The following is a 13,662-nucleotide window of genomic DNA, read 5'->3' as shown; positions in this document are numbered from 1 at the left end:
GTGGGTGCAAACGGTTAAGTTCTCGGATTGACTCAGTAACTGAGGCCCAGCAGCCAACTCTGTATCACGGACTAGTTTACCTCCAAAGGAGCAGTCTTTGGGCTGCCCTTACAAAGTGATGTGGAGGGAGCTGGTGAATGTGTAGGGAGCTGGTGAATGTGTAGGACAGGGTGCACCCGGGCCCCGCCCACTCCTCGGTGGCCAATCCAAAGATAGTGGAGGCCTCAGCCCAGCCAATGGCTTGCCCTCCCCACGTGCAACCACTCCGAGGAGCGGCAGTTCTCCCACGGCCAGCCTGGCCAATGGGGGAAGTAGTCAGGGCCTTGCGGGCGGGCCCTGTTCTTAGCTCAGCCTTCCACTGGACAAGAGGGAGGGGAGGGTTGCCCAAGGTGCCCTCCGGCCCAGGGTGGTTGCCTTGGGTGTCCGGTCGTCAGGGCCCAGCGGAGAGGGGGAATCCCGAGGGGGACTGACAAGGCTGCAGAGGGCCCTGGGTGGCAGCAGAGGGCTCTAAGACCCAGGGACCCGCCATGGAGCCTGGGGGCGCGCCCCAGAGCGGGCCGCCGCCGTTCACGCGCGTGGCCCCCGGGCTCTTCCTCGGGAGCGCGCGCGCGGCGGGCGCGTCTGAGATGCTGGCGCGCGCTGGCGTGACGCTGTGCATCAACGTCTCCCGCCAGCAGCCGGACCCGCGCGCGCCCGGCGTAGCCTCGCTGCGCGTGCCCGTGTTCGACGACCCAGCCGAGGACCTGTTGGTACACCTGGAGCCCACCTGCGACGCCATCGAGACCGCGGTGCGCGCCGGCGGCGCCTGCCTTGTCTACTGCAAGAACGGCCGCAGCCGCTCGGCCGCCGTCTGCACAGCCTACCTCATGCGGCACCGCGGCCTTAGCCTGGCGCAAGCCTTCGAGGTGGGCGGGCCTTCCGGGAAAGACCGGCCCAGCCAGAAGAACCGGCCTTCGGGGGGCGGGGCTTCGTTGTGGGCGGAGCCTGAGCTCAGGGGCGGGCCTTTGCTGTGTAGCCGATTTCCAAACTAGGAGTAGGACTTTCGGGTAGGGCTGTTCTCTAGACCGTGGGCGGGCCCAACCTTAGGGTCGGACCAATCGTGAGTGGCTCTCTTGAGTAGGGCGGGGCCTAGTGGTAGGGGTGGGCGTTGCCAGCCTGTCTTGTCTGAGTGGTCCAGGGCTGCGCAGGCCGGCCTCCCTGGAGGCGTGGTGCCGTGCGTTGGTACCTACTAACTATACTTCAGACCGCCTTTGAGCAACAGGCCCGCACAGCCGCCCGCTCGGTCAGTTTTCAGGGCGCGGGCACATAAGAGGGATTCCGAATGTGTTTTTATTGTGGAGCGAAAGAGTAGGGGCCAATTACAAACAGTTTCTGCCTGAAGCCCGCCTAAAACGGTAGATGCTCAGCAATGATTAGTGCATCAGTTTGGGCTGCTAACCTCAAAATGGGCGGTTCAAAACCCATCTGTGACTGCCCAGGAGAAAAGCGAGGCAGTCTGCTTCTGTAGAGATTGACAGCCTCAGAAACCACTTGGGACAGCTGTCCCTCACCCGCCCGCATGTTTCTGGGGTCTGCGGGGACTTCCAAAGCCATATGGGGCCCCACTTTCAGGCACACCCGCGGGCCTGAATGTTTGATGATGTGGTACATGTTTGTATCCATCCAAGCAGAAGTAAGTATCTCATAGTTGCAAATGCAAAAATGAGAAGCTTCTTCTTTGTAGCTGTAAATGCTGAGCCGAGCAGCCCCATTGCCTCTGCCCAGTAGGGTCTCTGGCCTAACTCTTGGTGTCTTGTTCACAGGCTGTGAAGCACGCCCGCCCTGTGGCTGAGCCCAACCCAGGCTTCTGGTCTCAGCTGCAGCAGTATGAGGGCCAGCTGTGGGCCCAGGCACCTGCCGGGACAGTACTTGCCAGCCAGGACAACTGCACCGAGCATGCAGGGCACACTTAGTCACCCAGCCTCTGGGGACAGTGCCCCTCCAGCACCCTGCGTCCTCACAGCAGGCAACACTTGGCCTTATGTCAGCTGTCCAGACCTGCAGGCATCGGGACATAAGGCTGCCAACTGAGAGGCTCTCATATCCAGGCTGAGCCTTTACCTCCCAGCTGAACCTCCAAGACAGACACTCTTTCCCATCACCTCTGGCCAGCCTTGGCTCACCAGACAGGCTGGCAGGGGCATCAAAGCCACTGGAGGCCTTTTAGGCAGGAAGAAGTTGAATGCAGGGACTGGAAGCTGGGGGAGCCCAGGCCAGGAGAGACATGCTAGCTGTGGGGAGATGCAAGAGGACCTGAGACACTGGCTAGCCTCACTGAGCAGCCTGCCACACTGACTGAGGACTCCAAGCTGCAGCCTCCTCCATCCTCCCACCTCCCACTGTCCAAAGGGCAGGGACAGGTGATCCCAAACAGCACACAGGCAAGGGCAGAAGGACAGGCTGCCCATGGCTGCTCAGTGTCCAGGCCCCCCTGCCTTCCTCGGCCTCCCACTGCCTACAGCAGCCTCACACACCAGCCCAGCGCCACGCTGCCTCCACCAGGCTGGTGGCCCCGGGATGCTGAGTCCCCCAGGAACATCACCATGGCTGTCCAAGTGTGAAGGCTCTGTTCAGGACTAGCCACCCAGGCATGCTGATTCGCAGCAGTGGGGACAGAGAAAGGACATGGCACACGTGACCTAGAGAGGGGAGCCCCGATACCTCGTCCCAATGCTCATGAACCAGGCAAGCGTGCCCTGTGCTGGCCTCCTTTCCTTCAGCCCTGTCGTCGTGGGGTACAGTTGCATCAGCTCTGACTTGCAAACACCCCTGTGCACACCAGGAGGAAGCCCTGCCCGGCCCCCCCCCATCCTCACCATTGCCCTTGTGTGTGAACCCCTTATTGTAGCCACTCTGTCTGTCCATCTCGTTGAAGGCCTTCCTCTTTACCAAGCACGGTGCCCTTCTCCCGATGACATGTCCAGTGTGTGGGATGGAGTCTCACCATCCCCACTTCTAAGGAGCTTGGGGGGTGGCTGATTCAGCGTCCCGTCATGCACAGCAAGGCCTTCACTGCCTGGTGTGTGTGTGGGGGGCCACCTTTCCGGAAGGGCTCACCCTGAGTGGTCTGGCCTGGAGAGCAGCAGGAAAGGCCAAATTACCTGAGAGCTTGGTGTGGCCACCCTGCCCAGCTTCTGACCCACAGGGTTCTGAGTCCCTGAAGTTCATCTTCCATGAGCCGTGTCCTCATCTAATCACCAGCCCTTTCTTCCTCGTGTCTCCTTAGGAGGCAGAGCTGTTCAGCCACACAGCCGCCATGGACAGGCGGACCTGTACCCCAGCAGGGGAGCCTGAGTGGCAGCTGCGGGTAGGGGGTGGTGCCCAACCTCCCCGACTGTTGACCTTCCTCCCTGGGCAGAGAGAGAGTGGTGGGGAGAGCTCTGAGACAGCACAGTCCACCTCAGGAGCCCGCCGGTATCCGATGAGCTCCGACTGGTGACTAGCAGGGTGTGGGCCGCTGTCCACCTGGAACTCCCGAGTGGAGGGACCAGTCCATGCTTTTCTGATTATCAGACCAGGCCCACTTTGGGCAGGATCTGCTCCTCAGCCCAAGTGGGGTGGGAGGAGGGCTCGCCCAGCAGTGCCCCCAACCCTGTGAGAAAAGTTGTTGAAATCTCAGTGTATTGGCTCCTCTTGGTAACTGGCGGGTCAATATAAACCCTTGATCTGGGCTGTACCCCAGTGATGGGTCTTGCTCCAGAGGACTGAGGCAGATAGACAGCCTTCTCCCACAGGACTTTACTGACAGACACTCAGGAAATCCAATCTGTCCTCACTTTGGAGAGAGAGAGAGAGAGAAAGATAGAGAGAGACAGACCTTTAGGTTATATTTTGCACCATCAGGAGCCCAAGCCTGGGACAAATGGGGCAAAAGGGAGGCAGATCTCACAGCTCCTCAGAAAGCATTTTTGCCCTAGCTCACAAGCCCTCCCCCAGTCCCTCACTGGCTGAGTACTGTGGGGTTCACAGTATTTCCAGAGCATCACCTAAGAGGTTTCTCCCTGGCCCCACCTTCCAATCCCTCCCCCTTTCTGAATTCATCCTGCTCCCACATTCCACACCCCAGGTGCCTGAGCTGCCCTGACTGTCACCTCAGCTCTCAGCTGGTGGCCTGGTTACTTAGTGACCATGTGACTGTTCTCTCTCTGTGCGGAAAGTGGACCACCTTGGTGACTTTCCCACAACCCCACCCACTTTGAGGAGTGCCCTGGGCTCCAGAACCTGGGATGTAATGTTGCTTCCTGAGACCAGGAGGTGTCTGAAGGCCTGTCCAGCACAGGGCTGGTTTAGGGGGAGCTTGAGAACACGTGTCTCTGCTGTCCTGCCCCCCCTTACCCTGGGGTGGAGGGTGGTCTGCTTGCCACAGCAAAGTGGCTCCACAGCTTGCTTTCCTCCAGAACTGGATGCAGGACTGGTCCCCCGACACACGCTCTGGAAAACTGAACACCTTGGGTTCCTAGTGAGTTGGAGTTGGGGTCTCCAAGAAGGCAGGTACCTGCTAAGAGGCCTTGTGGGGACCTGGGGACCTTGTGTTTGTCCATGTGACCAGTCACTCCACCGCTACCCCTGGGAGGCATGGCCTCTGGTTCTACAGCCTCCCTACCCTATGCAGGCATGCTGTCTGCCCACCACCCCTGCCCTCCGGAAGGACCACATAGTGTCATGGCTCAGAAGGTATGGTTCAGTGACTTAGCTCCCACAGGCATGATGTGTATCCACCCACCCCACCCCACCCCAGGCATTATACAGAGAGCCCATGCCTCAGGGGTCTGGTCACTTGTCTCCCTACCCCATCCCAGTATGCTTGAGTTCCTGACTCTGGATGGCCAGACCACATACGCCCCCCACTCTTCAGGCTGACCATGAGTCATTGTTCATGAGTGTGGCTGCAGCTTGGCCACTCCACACTGTGTGCAAGAGGGGTGGTGGTCCTGTGGATGGGAGGTCGCTCCCCGCCAATATTCTTGTTCAGCGACCTGGTCAAGGCCCCTTGGGCAGCCACCAACACCTCCTCCAGTCCCTTGGGGCCTGGGCCCCAGAAGTGAATTGGGGGCGGTAGGAGTGGGGGACGCTGGTCAGGCCAGCTGCTCCAAACATTGTCCCAGGCGCAGTCCGTTCTCTAGCGCAAGCCAGTCCCCAGGGCAGCACGAGCCAACAGACTGGTTACTTAGTGACTGCCCCTACTGCCGCTCGCCTGGGGCGGGGGGGGGGGGGGGGGGTGCCTGGGGATTTGGCCGGCGCAGCAGGACCTCGTGCGGTGCGATTGCTCCAGGGCCTTCTGAGAGGACCCATGCGCAGACCTTGCGGGTCTAGCACGCCGCGCGGCCGGTTGGGACTCATCCCCTTCTGCCTCCCTGTGGCTGAGGCCGCCGCGGAGCAGAGCGCAGCCGCAGGTCCCGCCTCTGCCGCGCGCCCACCACGCGGCCACTCGGCGGTCGTGACTGAAGGGTCCCCCACCAGGCCCCACGCTCCCCGGGAGCCCCGCCCGCCGCCAGGGGGCGCCGAGGTCGCGCCCGCGCCGCTCCGCCCCGCCCGCCACAGCGCCCCCGGCGGCGGCGGCCGAGCCGGAGCCCGAGCTCGAGCCCGAGCGGGGAGGCGCACGGCGCGGGGCAGCGGGCGGCTCCGGGCGCGACTTCCTGTTGTGCCCGCGCCCCGCTGCCGCCGCCGCCCGGCCGCGCCGCCGCCCGGCCCCCGCCGCCCATGGATGTCACCTAGCGCGCGGCATGGCGGCGCAGTGCTGCTGCCGCAAGGCGCCCGGCGCCGAGGCTGCGCCCGCCCGCCCGCCGCCCGAGCCGCCGCCTGCCCTGGACGTGGCCTCGGCCTCCAGCGCGCAGCTCTTCCGCCTCCGCCACCTGCAGCTGGGCCTGGAACTGCGGCCCGAGGCGCGCGAGCTGGCCGGCTGCCTGGTGCTGGAGCTGTGCGCGCGGCGGCCCGCGCCCCGCGCGCTCGTGCTGGACGCGCACCCGGCCCTGCGCCTGCACTCGGCCGCCTTCCGCCGGCCCGCCGCCGACCCGGAGCCACCCTGCGCCTTCGCCTTCGCGGCGCCGGGGCCAGGCCCGCCGCCTCCCCCGCTGCCCGCCTTCCCCGAGGCTCCCGACGCCGAGTCCGCCTGCAGCCCGCTGGCCTTCCGGGTGGACCCGTTCACCGACTACGGCTCCTCGCTCAGCGTCACGCTGCCGCCGGAGCTGCTGGCACACCAGCCCTTCCAGGTCATCCTGCGCTACACCTCCGTCGACGCCCCCGCTGTGAGTCCTGGGGAACCCCGGGCGCCCGGCGGGGCGGGCACCTGCCGAGAGGAGCCTGGCTGGCTGGAGGTCCAGCTGCAGGAGTCCGGGGAGCCTGGGACGGTGGGCAGAGGGATAGGGCGGTGCATGTGCCCCTGGAGGCCCTCCCATGGTGAGAGGACTGGAGCACCTGGTTGACACCTGCCTGCCTGATGGCAGCTGACAGGGGGGGTAGCTTGGCCAGGTGGCCTGTGGTTTTGACCTGGGTGTGGCACTTGGCTTTGGACTCCTTTGGTGGGGCCTGGGGGTGCTGGCATGCAGCACTGTGGGCAAGGGGTGCCCACCACCCGAGGTTCTGGCAAAGGTCAAGTGGCCCAGCTGCCACTGTGGCTGCAGGACAGCCCATGGTGAGGCTGTCCAGGGGTCAAGCCTTGCTGGCCCTACAGTGTATGGGTTTGCCCCCGGGCCAGCATGGAGTTCACGCAAGGGATCCCCTCCCCACTCACCCCACACCCGAGCCTTGGGAGGCACAGGCCCTTTCAGCTCCCCTGGCCTGTGATGGTCTACCAAGGACCCAGGTAAGAGCCCAGCTCTACCACACCTGTGGACAGCCTGCAGGGGCAGGTGAGGAGGGAGGGGTGTTCTACCCGGTGACCCTGGCATGTGGAGTACAGGGCTGCTTTACTCAAGACCTTGGCCCCATGGGAACAGCACCTTCAAATCACTGGAGGGGGACAGAGGGTGGGCACCAAACATGCCAGGGGAGCATGGAGTGGGCACCACAGCTGTCAGCCCCTGCGGGGTCAGGAGTGCCCGCCGGCTACCTCCCTGGGTGGCTGGCACCCTCCAGCCCACCCCTCTGTGTCCACTGCGCTTCCCGCTGCCTGGTGGCCAGCAGAGCAGGGACAGGTCACTGCAGGAGACTCAAGGCACACCTCAATCCCCCTCATCCTGCCACCCAAACTAGACCCGCAGTGCCCTGGTGGCACACTGGGTTAAGCACTGGCTGCTCACCAGAAGGTCAGTGGTTCAAACCCATCAGCGCGGCTCTGTGCAAAGGAGCTAGTGGGGGTCACCATTCAGTGATGTGCAGCCTCAGAAGCTTGAGGGGTTTGCATCCTGCCCTGCAGGGTCCCGTGAGTTCGGGTCACCCTAGCGGCAGTGGGTTTGGATACTGGGTTTCAGAGCTGGACCTTGGACACATGAGGTCTGCATGGCCCTCGGTGACCCAGAGGAAGGCCACTCTGCTTGCCCTCAGCCCACCACCCTCCCCTGCGCCCTACCTTAGCCTCCTCCCACCTGCCCACCTATCCTGTTTGGGGCAGGGGGCCGGTGGTGCCCTGCTGATCCCCCCCGCCCACCTACAGGTCTGGTGGCTGGGCCCCGAGCTGACCTACGGCCACGCGAAGCCCTTCGTGTTCACCCAGGGCCACTCTGTGTGCAACCGCTCCTTCTTCCCCTGCTTCGACACGCCTGCCGTCAAGTGCACCTACTCCGCTGTGGTCAAGGTGAGCCCCAGAGCCCTCCTCCAGCCTCTGCCTGGGTTTGGGTCCCGGAGGAGGGCGCAGATAGGTCTGCTGAGGTATGGAGTCCCTGTCCCTGCCCGGGAGCCGGGGGGGGGGGCAGAGGAGAGCATTGAAGACACAGGGCCCCTGACCAGGGGACCACCCTGATAGGACTGTCCTGGACTGGGAGCTGGGGCCCCTAGGAAGGATTGTGGGATCCCCAGGGAGACTCAAGGGCTCCAGGCAGTAGGGGCCCTGTTCCTCAATCTGGGGTCCCCGCAGGCCCCTGCGGGGGTTCAGGTGCTCATGAGCGCCACCCGGAGTTCCTTCTTGGAGGAGGAGGGTGTGTACCACTTCCACATGGAGCACCCGGTACCCGCCTACCTCGTGGCCCTGGTGGCCGGAGATCTCCAGCCAGCAGACATCGGACCCAGGTAGGTCCTCCCCTGCTGCCTACTGTAGCATCCCTGTCCTGGGGGCTGGGATCCAGCCTCAGAGAATCTCACCCCTGGCCAGGCCCACCGCCACTCTGTCGAGAACCCCTGCCCAGTCTGAGGTGCTCACAGGCAGAGCCCCAAGCTTTACTGCCACGTCCTGAGTTTACCCTCAAAGGCCTGCCCTCGCCACCATAAGACTCCAGGAGCAGCTGCTGGGCCTCTGGGCAGCTACCAAGACCACTAACCCTGGCCCCGGGTGTCTGCTGGGGATGGAGATGGGGTTGGGCCAAAACAGGGGAGCAGCGGGTTGGCCTTGGAGAGGGTGGTCTGTAGTCCAGCCCACCTTCTCTGCCCCACAGGAGCCGTGTGTGGGCTGAGCCCTGCCTGCTATCCACCGCCACCAGCAAGCTATCGGGCATGGTGGAACAGTGGCTGACCACGGCTGAGAGACTGTATGGGCCCTACATGTGGGGCAGGTATGGCTGGGGCTGGGTCTACACAGGTGGGGCAGGGGCTACATGTGGGCAGTTGTGGCCTGGGGGCTCTACATGGGGGGCTGATATGGCCTGAGGGGCTACGTGTGGGCAGGTGTGTCCTGGGAGGGGTCTGAACACGGGGCAGGTGTGTTCTAGGGGGTTGTGTATGGCCTGAGGCAGGCCTGGAACCCTGGCTACCTGGGAGACGGTCCCCCTTGGGGACTCCCGTGGTGTCTGCCCTGCCCTCCCATCACGAAGGTGTGGGCTCCTGCCCCTGAGCTGCCCACCTGCTGGCAGGTACGACATTGTCTTCCTGCCGCCCTCCTTCCCCATCGTGGCCATGGAGAACCCCTGCCTCACCTTCATCATCTCCTCCATCCTGGAGAGCGACGAGTTCCTGGTCATCGATGTCATCCATGAGGTGGCCCACAGCTGGTTCGGCAATGCAGTCACCAACGCCACCTGGGAGGAGATGTGGCTCAGCGAGGGCCTGGCCACCTACGCACAGCGGCGCATCACCACTGAGACCTATGGTACTACCCGCGGGTGGGTGGAGAGTGTCCTCCCCCAGCCACCCCCCACTCTGCTGGCTCCTAAGTGTGACGCATCACAACCAAGTCTGTGGGTGGGGAGACCGGGTGCCCACCCTTTAGCACCTCCCCTGCACACATGCGCACTGTCCCCACTGGTCTGCTCCTAGGAGCAGCGTAGCAGCGGCCCTGAGACTTGTAGTACTGTCCCTGGGGGACGGGGATGGGACGTGAGTGCCTCCCTCCCTGCAGCCCTCACCTGCCTGGCTCCTCTGCCCACACGCCCACCCAGGTGCGGCCTTCACCTGCCTAGAGACGGCCTTCCGCCTCGATGCCCTGCACCGGCAGATGAAGCTGCTGGGAGAGGACAGCCCGGTCAGCAAGCTGCAGGCTAAGCTGGAGCCAGGTACCCCTCCTGCCCACAGCCGGTCAGACACCCCAGCTGCACCCCTGCTCACCAGCCCGACAGGTCAGGTACCCCTTGCAGTACTCAAACCCACACTCCCAGCCAGGGACTCCACCCCGCCCACACTCCCACGTGTCCCCCCCCCCCAAGACCCTTCCTCAAGAAGCCCCCAGAGTGAGGTCGCCTCACCTAGGTACAGGGCATCAGGTCGCATGATCCTGTTTCCAGGCCTGGGAGGACAGTGGTGGCTCTCAGCTTTCCCCCCCCCCCCCTCAGACCACTGCTCCTTCCGGCCCCTTGGGACACACAAGGTCCCAGGCATGGCACAAGTAGGGCTCTCCCTTGCAGGTGTGAACCCCAGCCACCTGATGAACCTCTTCACGTACGAGAAGGGGTACTGCTTTGTATACTACCTGTCCCAGCTCTGCGGAGATCCTCAGCACTTTGATGACTTCCTCCGTGTGAGCACAACCCCCCATACCCTGGCGCTCCCTGGGAGACACCTGGGGAAGCCCCCCCCCCTTGGCCAGCCATTGCTCCTTAGCATGTCCAGACACTTCCCCTCCCTTGCCAGTCCCGTTGGGCCCGGGATGCCCCTGGGTGAGTCTGGCGGTGGTCTGGTAGGCACTGAGACCAGCCTGTCCCCACAGGCCTATGTGGAGAAGTACAAGTTCAGCAGCGTGGTGGCCCAGGACCTCCTGGACTCCTTCCTCAGCTTCTTCCCCGAGCTCAGGGAGCAAAGCGTGGACTGCCGGGCAGGTGGGGGCGGCAGCCATGGCCCTGGGGGGTGGGGTAGCCTTCTCCCCTCATCCCCAAGCTGCCCTTCCCAGCCCTCCTGTGATGGTGATAGCTGGTAGTTGGTAGTCACAGAAGGAGCACTGGGTGTGTGTGTGTGCGTGCGCGCGTATGTGTGCAGGATGTGTGTGCGCGCGTGCGTGCAGGACCAGGCAGGGCAACTGAAGACCCTCCCCAGCAGCAGCGTGTCAGCACAGCAGCCTGGGCTCTGAGGCATGGGGGCCAAAGAGGAGGCCAAGGGTCTACATTCTGGGAGAAAGCTGGGTTTTGCTGGAGGGTGGTGGGAATGGGAGGAGTGAGCGTGGGGACCTTAATGTAATGGTAGGTGGGTGAGGGGACATAGATTGTTGTGGGGTCGTGCACCTGGCTCATGGGGCCGAGGGCCTCTGGGGCTGAGGTTGAAGCATTATTGTGTTGTGTCCAGGAGAGGGTTGGGGTGGGTGTGGGTCCTGGGTCACCCCACAGGCTGTGGCTTTCAGTGGCAGACAGTGGGACCTGGCCCGTGGGCTCTGTGCTGAGGACAACTTCTGTGTGGGTGGTCCTCCCAGCTGGGCAAGTACCACATGCTTGCCTCCCCGCCCCCACAGGGCTGGAGTTTGAGCGTTGGCTCAACGCTACAGGCCCCCCACTGGCAGAACCGGATCTGTCACAGGGGTCCAGTCTAACCCGGCCAGTGGAGGCCCTCTTCCAGCTGTGGACAGCGGAGCCCTTGGACCAGGTGGCCGCCACTGCCAGCACCATCGATATCTCCAAGTGGAGGACCTTCCAGACGGCCCTGTTCCTGGACAGACTGCTGGACGGCTCCCCGCTGCCCCAGGGTGGGACCCCGTTCTCCCAGGGTGGCGGTCCCCGCTCTCCCAGGGTGGCGGTCCCCCGCTCTCCCAGGGTGGGCATCTCCACTGGTCCAGGGTGGGCTCATGCCACTGCAGGGTGGATTCCCGCTCTCCCAGGGGGTGGGGTGCATCTGGGTGGTCCTGACGTGCCCTGCCTGCAGAGGTAGTGACCAGCCTGTCCCAGTGCTACTCGTCTTTGCTGGACTCCATGAACGCCGAGATCCGCATCCGCTGGCTGCAGCTTGTGGTCCGGAATGACTACTATCCCGACTTGCACCGTGTGCGGCGCTTCCTGGAGAGCCAGGTGCTGCTCTGCTGGCCGCCCGGGGCGGGGCCTCTGCCAGCCACGCCTCCGCTGCCCACTTGCCTCGAGGGCTGGGTGGGGTCTTGGTTGCTTGGGGAATGAACAGTACTTGGTTGGAAGGATAGCGTCTCAGGGCTTGGAGCTGCCTGTGTGTAGGGGAAGGGACCTACTCTGGGTCTCAGGGGCCACCGCTCTGCACACAGGCTGGAGGATCGCAGGCCTGCCCCATGCTCCCGCGATCTGGACACCGTAGAAGCTGGGCGGGGGGGGGGGGGGGGGGGGGGGGGGGGCGGGGGGGCTCAAGGTGGCCCTGGGTGGTGGTAAGCTAGGCTGGGTAGGGGGTGGTGGGGTGGGGCAGTAAACCAGGCTGTCGTCCTGGAGATGAGGGTAGGCAATTGTCCTTCTGGGCAGATGCCAGGTTGGGGGGCTGCCAGTCAGGGGCACGGGTGGGTTCCCTGACCCTGAGCGCCCGCCTGCAGATGTCGCGCATGTACACCATCCCGCTTTACGAGGACCTCAGCACTGGCGCCCTCAAGCCCTTCGCCCTGGAAGTCTTCTACCAGACCCAGGGCCGGCTGCACCCGAACCTGCGCAGAACCATCCAGCAGATCCTGTCACAGGGCCTGGGCCCAGGAGCCGAGCTGACAGCAGAGCCGGGAGCTGAGCGGGACACGGACACTCCGGCCCTGCTGCTCGGGGACGAGACCCCAGGCACTGCCCTCTCTCTCAGGGACGTCAACGTGTCCGCCTAGCCCGTGCGGGCTGCCCACCACCTCCGGACACCACGATTGTGCCTTCTGGGTGCGACCGGGACCACCCATCCCGCGTCCTTGTGGGCTCGCCAGGGCGCAGGATGCGGGTTTGAGCGGGGCACGGGCTCTGCGGGGTTTTGCCCAGGTCCCTGCGGCGCCCCCGGGCAGCGTGCCCTCCGTGCGCACACTGGGGTAGCGCCCAGAGCGGACTCCCGGCAGCAGGGGCGGGTATCCACACCAGGCCCCGGCGACCACCACACTGTGCCTTACGTTGTGGGCTGCTTGGCCACCCTCAGTCTGTCCTGCCCCCGCAGCCTCCTGGGCAGAGGGCCAGGGACGCAGACTTGCCCTCTGTTCCCCATGCTCCTGCCAGGGGGCACCAGGGAGAGGCCGCACGACCCCAGGGAGGGGCCCGGGGCCCAGGAAAGCCTTAGCCCCTCAGGGAACCGGTGTCCTAGGTGGGAGCGGGGTGGGGTGGGTGCACGGGCGAAGCAATACCGCAGGGAAGCGGCAGGTGGCGCCGGTGCTCTCCTTAGGCCACCTTGCTGCGGAGGCGGCCATTGGGGTCTCCAGGGACCACTGGAGTGAGGGCCTTGATTAGGCCCCGCACCGTCAACCGGGATCGTCCCATTAAACCTCCACTTTGCAAACCTGACCTTCCTCTTCCCATGCCTTCTGACTTGGTACCCACGTGGGATCCCTGGGGTGAAGTTGGCCACTGGTGGCACCTCCTCTGATAGCAGGTGCTAGATGGGGCAGGTTTCCCAGCTGGCCTTGCCCTACCCCCATGAACCCTTAGGCCACGCACACCAGAGGGTGCCACTTTCCAGGTCCTATTTAGAGTCTTTGGCCAACGCTTGCCTTTAGCAAGGGCCTCTGTTGGATGTGTGCACCCCTTTCCAAGGACAATGACCCAGATTCATCCCTTGGCACTCTGGCCAGGACCAGGCTGGTTTCTGCCATTAGTGACCTTACCTGGATTTGGCTTTCCCTCCTGTAGTGAGGACAGACCCTCAGTTTCACTGGGTTGGGGTAGAAGAAAACAAGGCCTGCTCAGGGCAGTCCCTGGAGAGTGGCCCCACCGCCCAGGCAGGCCTGCCCAAGTGCTCCTGCCAGCCAAGGCAGAACCTCCTCCTGCAAGTGAGTGCCGCTCAGTTGCGGCAGGCGCGCAGGCCCCAGCTGGCACATTGCTTAGGAAGCTGAGTGATTCGGCAGTAGGAGCTACAATCAAGTTTATTTCCAGTGAGATGGGGTTGGAGGATGTGGCTTAGAATCCTGCCAGTGTGGCCTTCATGCCCCTCCCTCAGACTCTCCTTGTCCCCAGGGCCTGCCTTGCAGCTCTGCTGACTGGCATGGAGCTC

At 64.0% G+C, this 13,662-nt stretch overlaps 2 protein-coding genes across 3 annotated transcripts; both read left to right on the top strand.

Annotated features, from left to right (window-relative positions):
* The first annotated feature begins 378 nt into the window (after positions 1-378).
* On the top strand, positions 379-3,045 carry DUSP28 (dual specificity phosphatase 28). The gene is made up of 2 exons (XM_075528960.1): positions 379-905; positions 1,803-3,045. The coding sequence occupies exons 1-2, from the start codon at positions 528-530 to the stop codon at positions 1,950-1,952; spliced, it is 528 nt and encodes a 175-aa protein (XP_075385075.1). The 5' UTR covers positions 379-527; the 3' UTR covers positions 1,953-3,045.
* Positions 3,046-5,616: 2,571 nt separating this feature from the next.
* On the top strand, positions 5,617-12,956 carry RNPEPL1 (arginyl aminopeptidase like 1). 2 transcript variants are annotated; one of them, XM_075529438.1, is made up of 11 exons: positions 5,619-6,284; positions 7,631-7,771; positions 8,051-8,202; positions 8,565-8,681; positions 8,979-9,214; positions 9,504-9,617; positions 9,966-10,078; positions 10,268-10,376; positions 11,000-11,230; positions 11,407-11,549; positions 12,029-12,956. In XM_075529438.1, exons 1-11 carry the CDS (start codon positions 5,763-5,765, stop codon positions 12,299-12,301), a joined length of 2,151 nt encoding a protein of 716 aa, XP_075385553.1. In that variant the 5' UTR covers positions 5,619-5,762; the 3' UTR covers positions 12,302-12,956. The 2 variants fall into 2 exon arrangements, with proteins under 2 accessions (XP_075385554.1, XP_075385553.1); XM_075529439.1 differs by lacking the exon at positions 9,504-9,617 and having other exon boundaries at positions 5,617-6,284.
* The last annotated feature ends 706 nt before the right edge of the window (positions 12,957-13,662 follow it).

The sequence above is a fragment of the Tenrec ecaudatus genome, chromosome 13 (genome assembly GCF_050624435.1).
Source record: "Tenrec ecaudatus isolate mTenEca1 chromosome 13, mTenEca1.hap1, whole genome shotgun sequence".
Lineage (NCBI taxonomy): Eukaryota > Metazoa > Chordata > Mammalia > Afrosoricida > Tenrecidae > Tenrec > Tenrec ecaudatus.
This window is presented reverse-complemented; position numbering and strand designations above follow the sequence as displayed.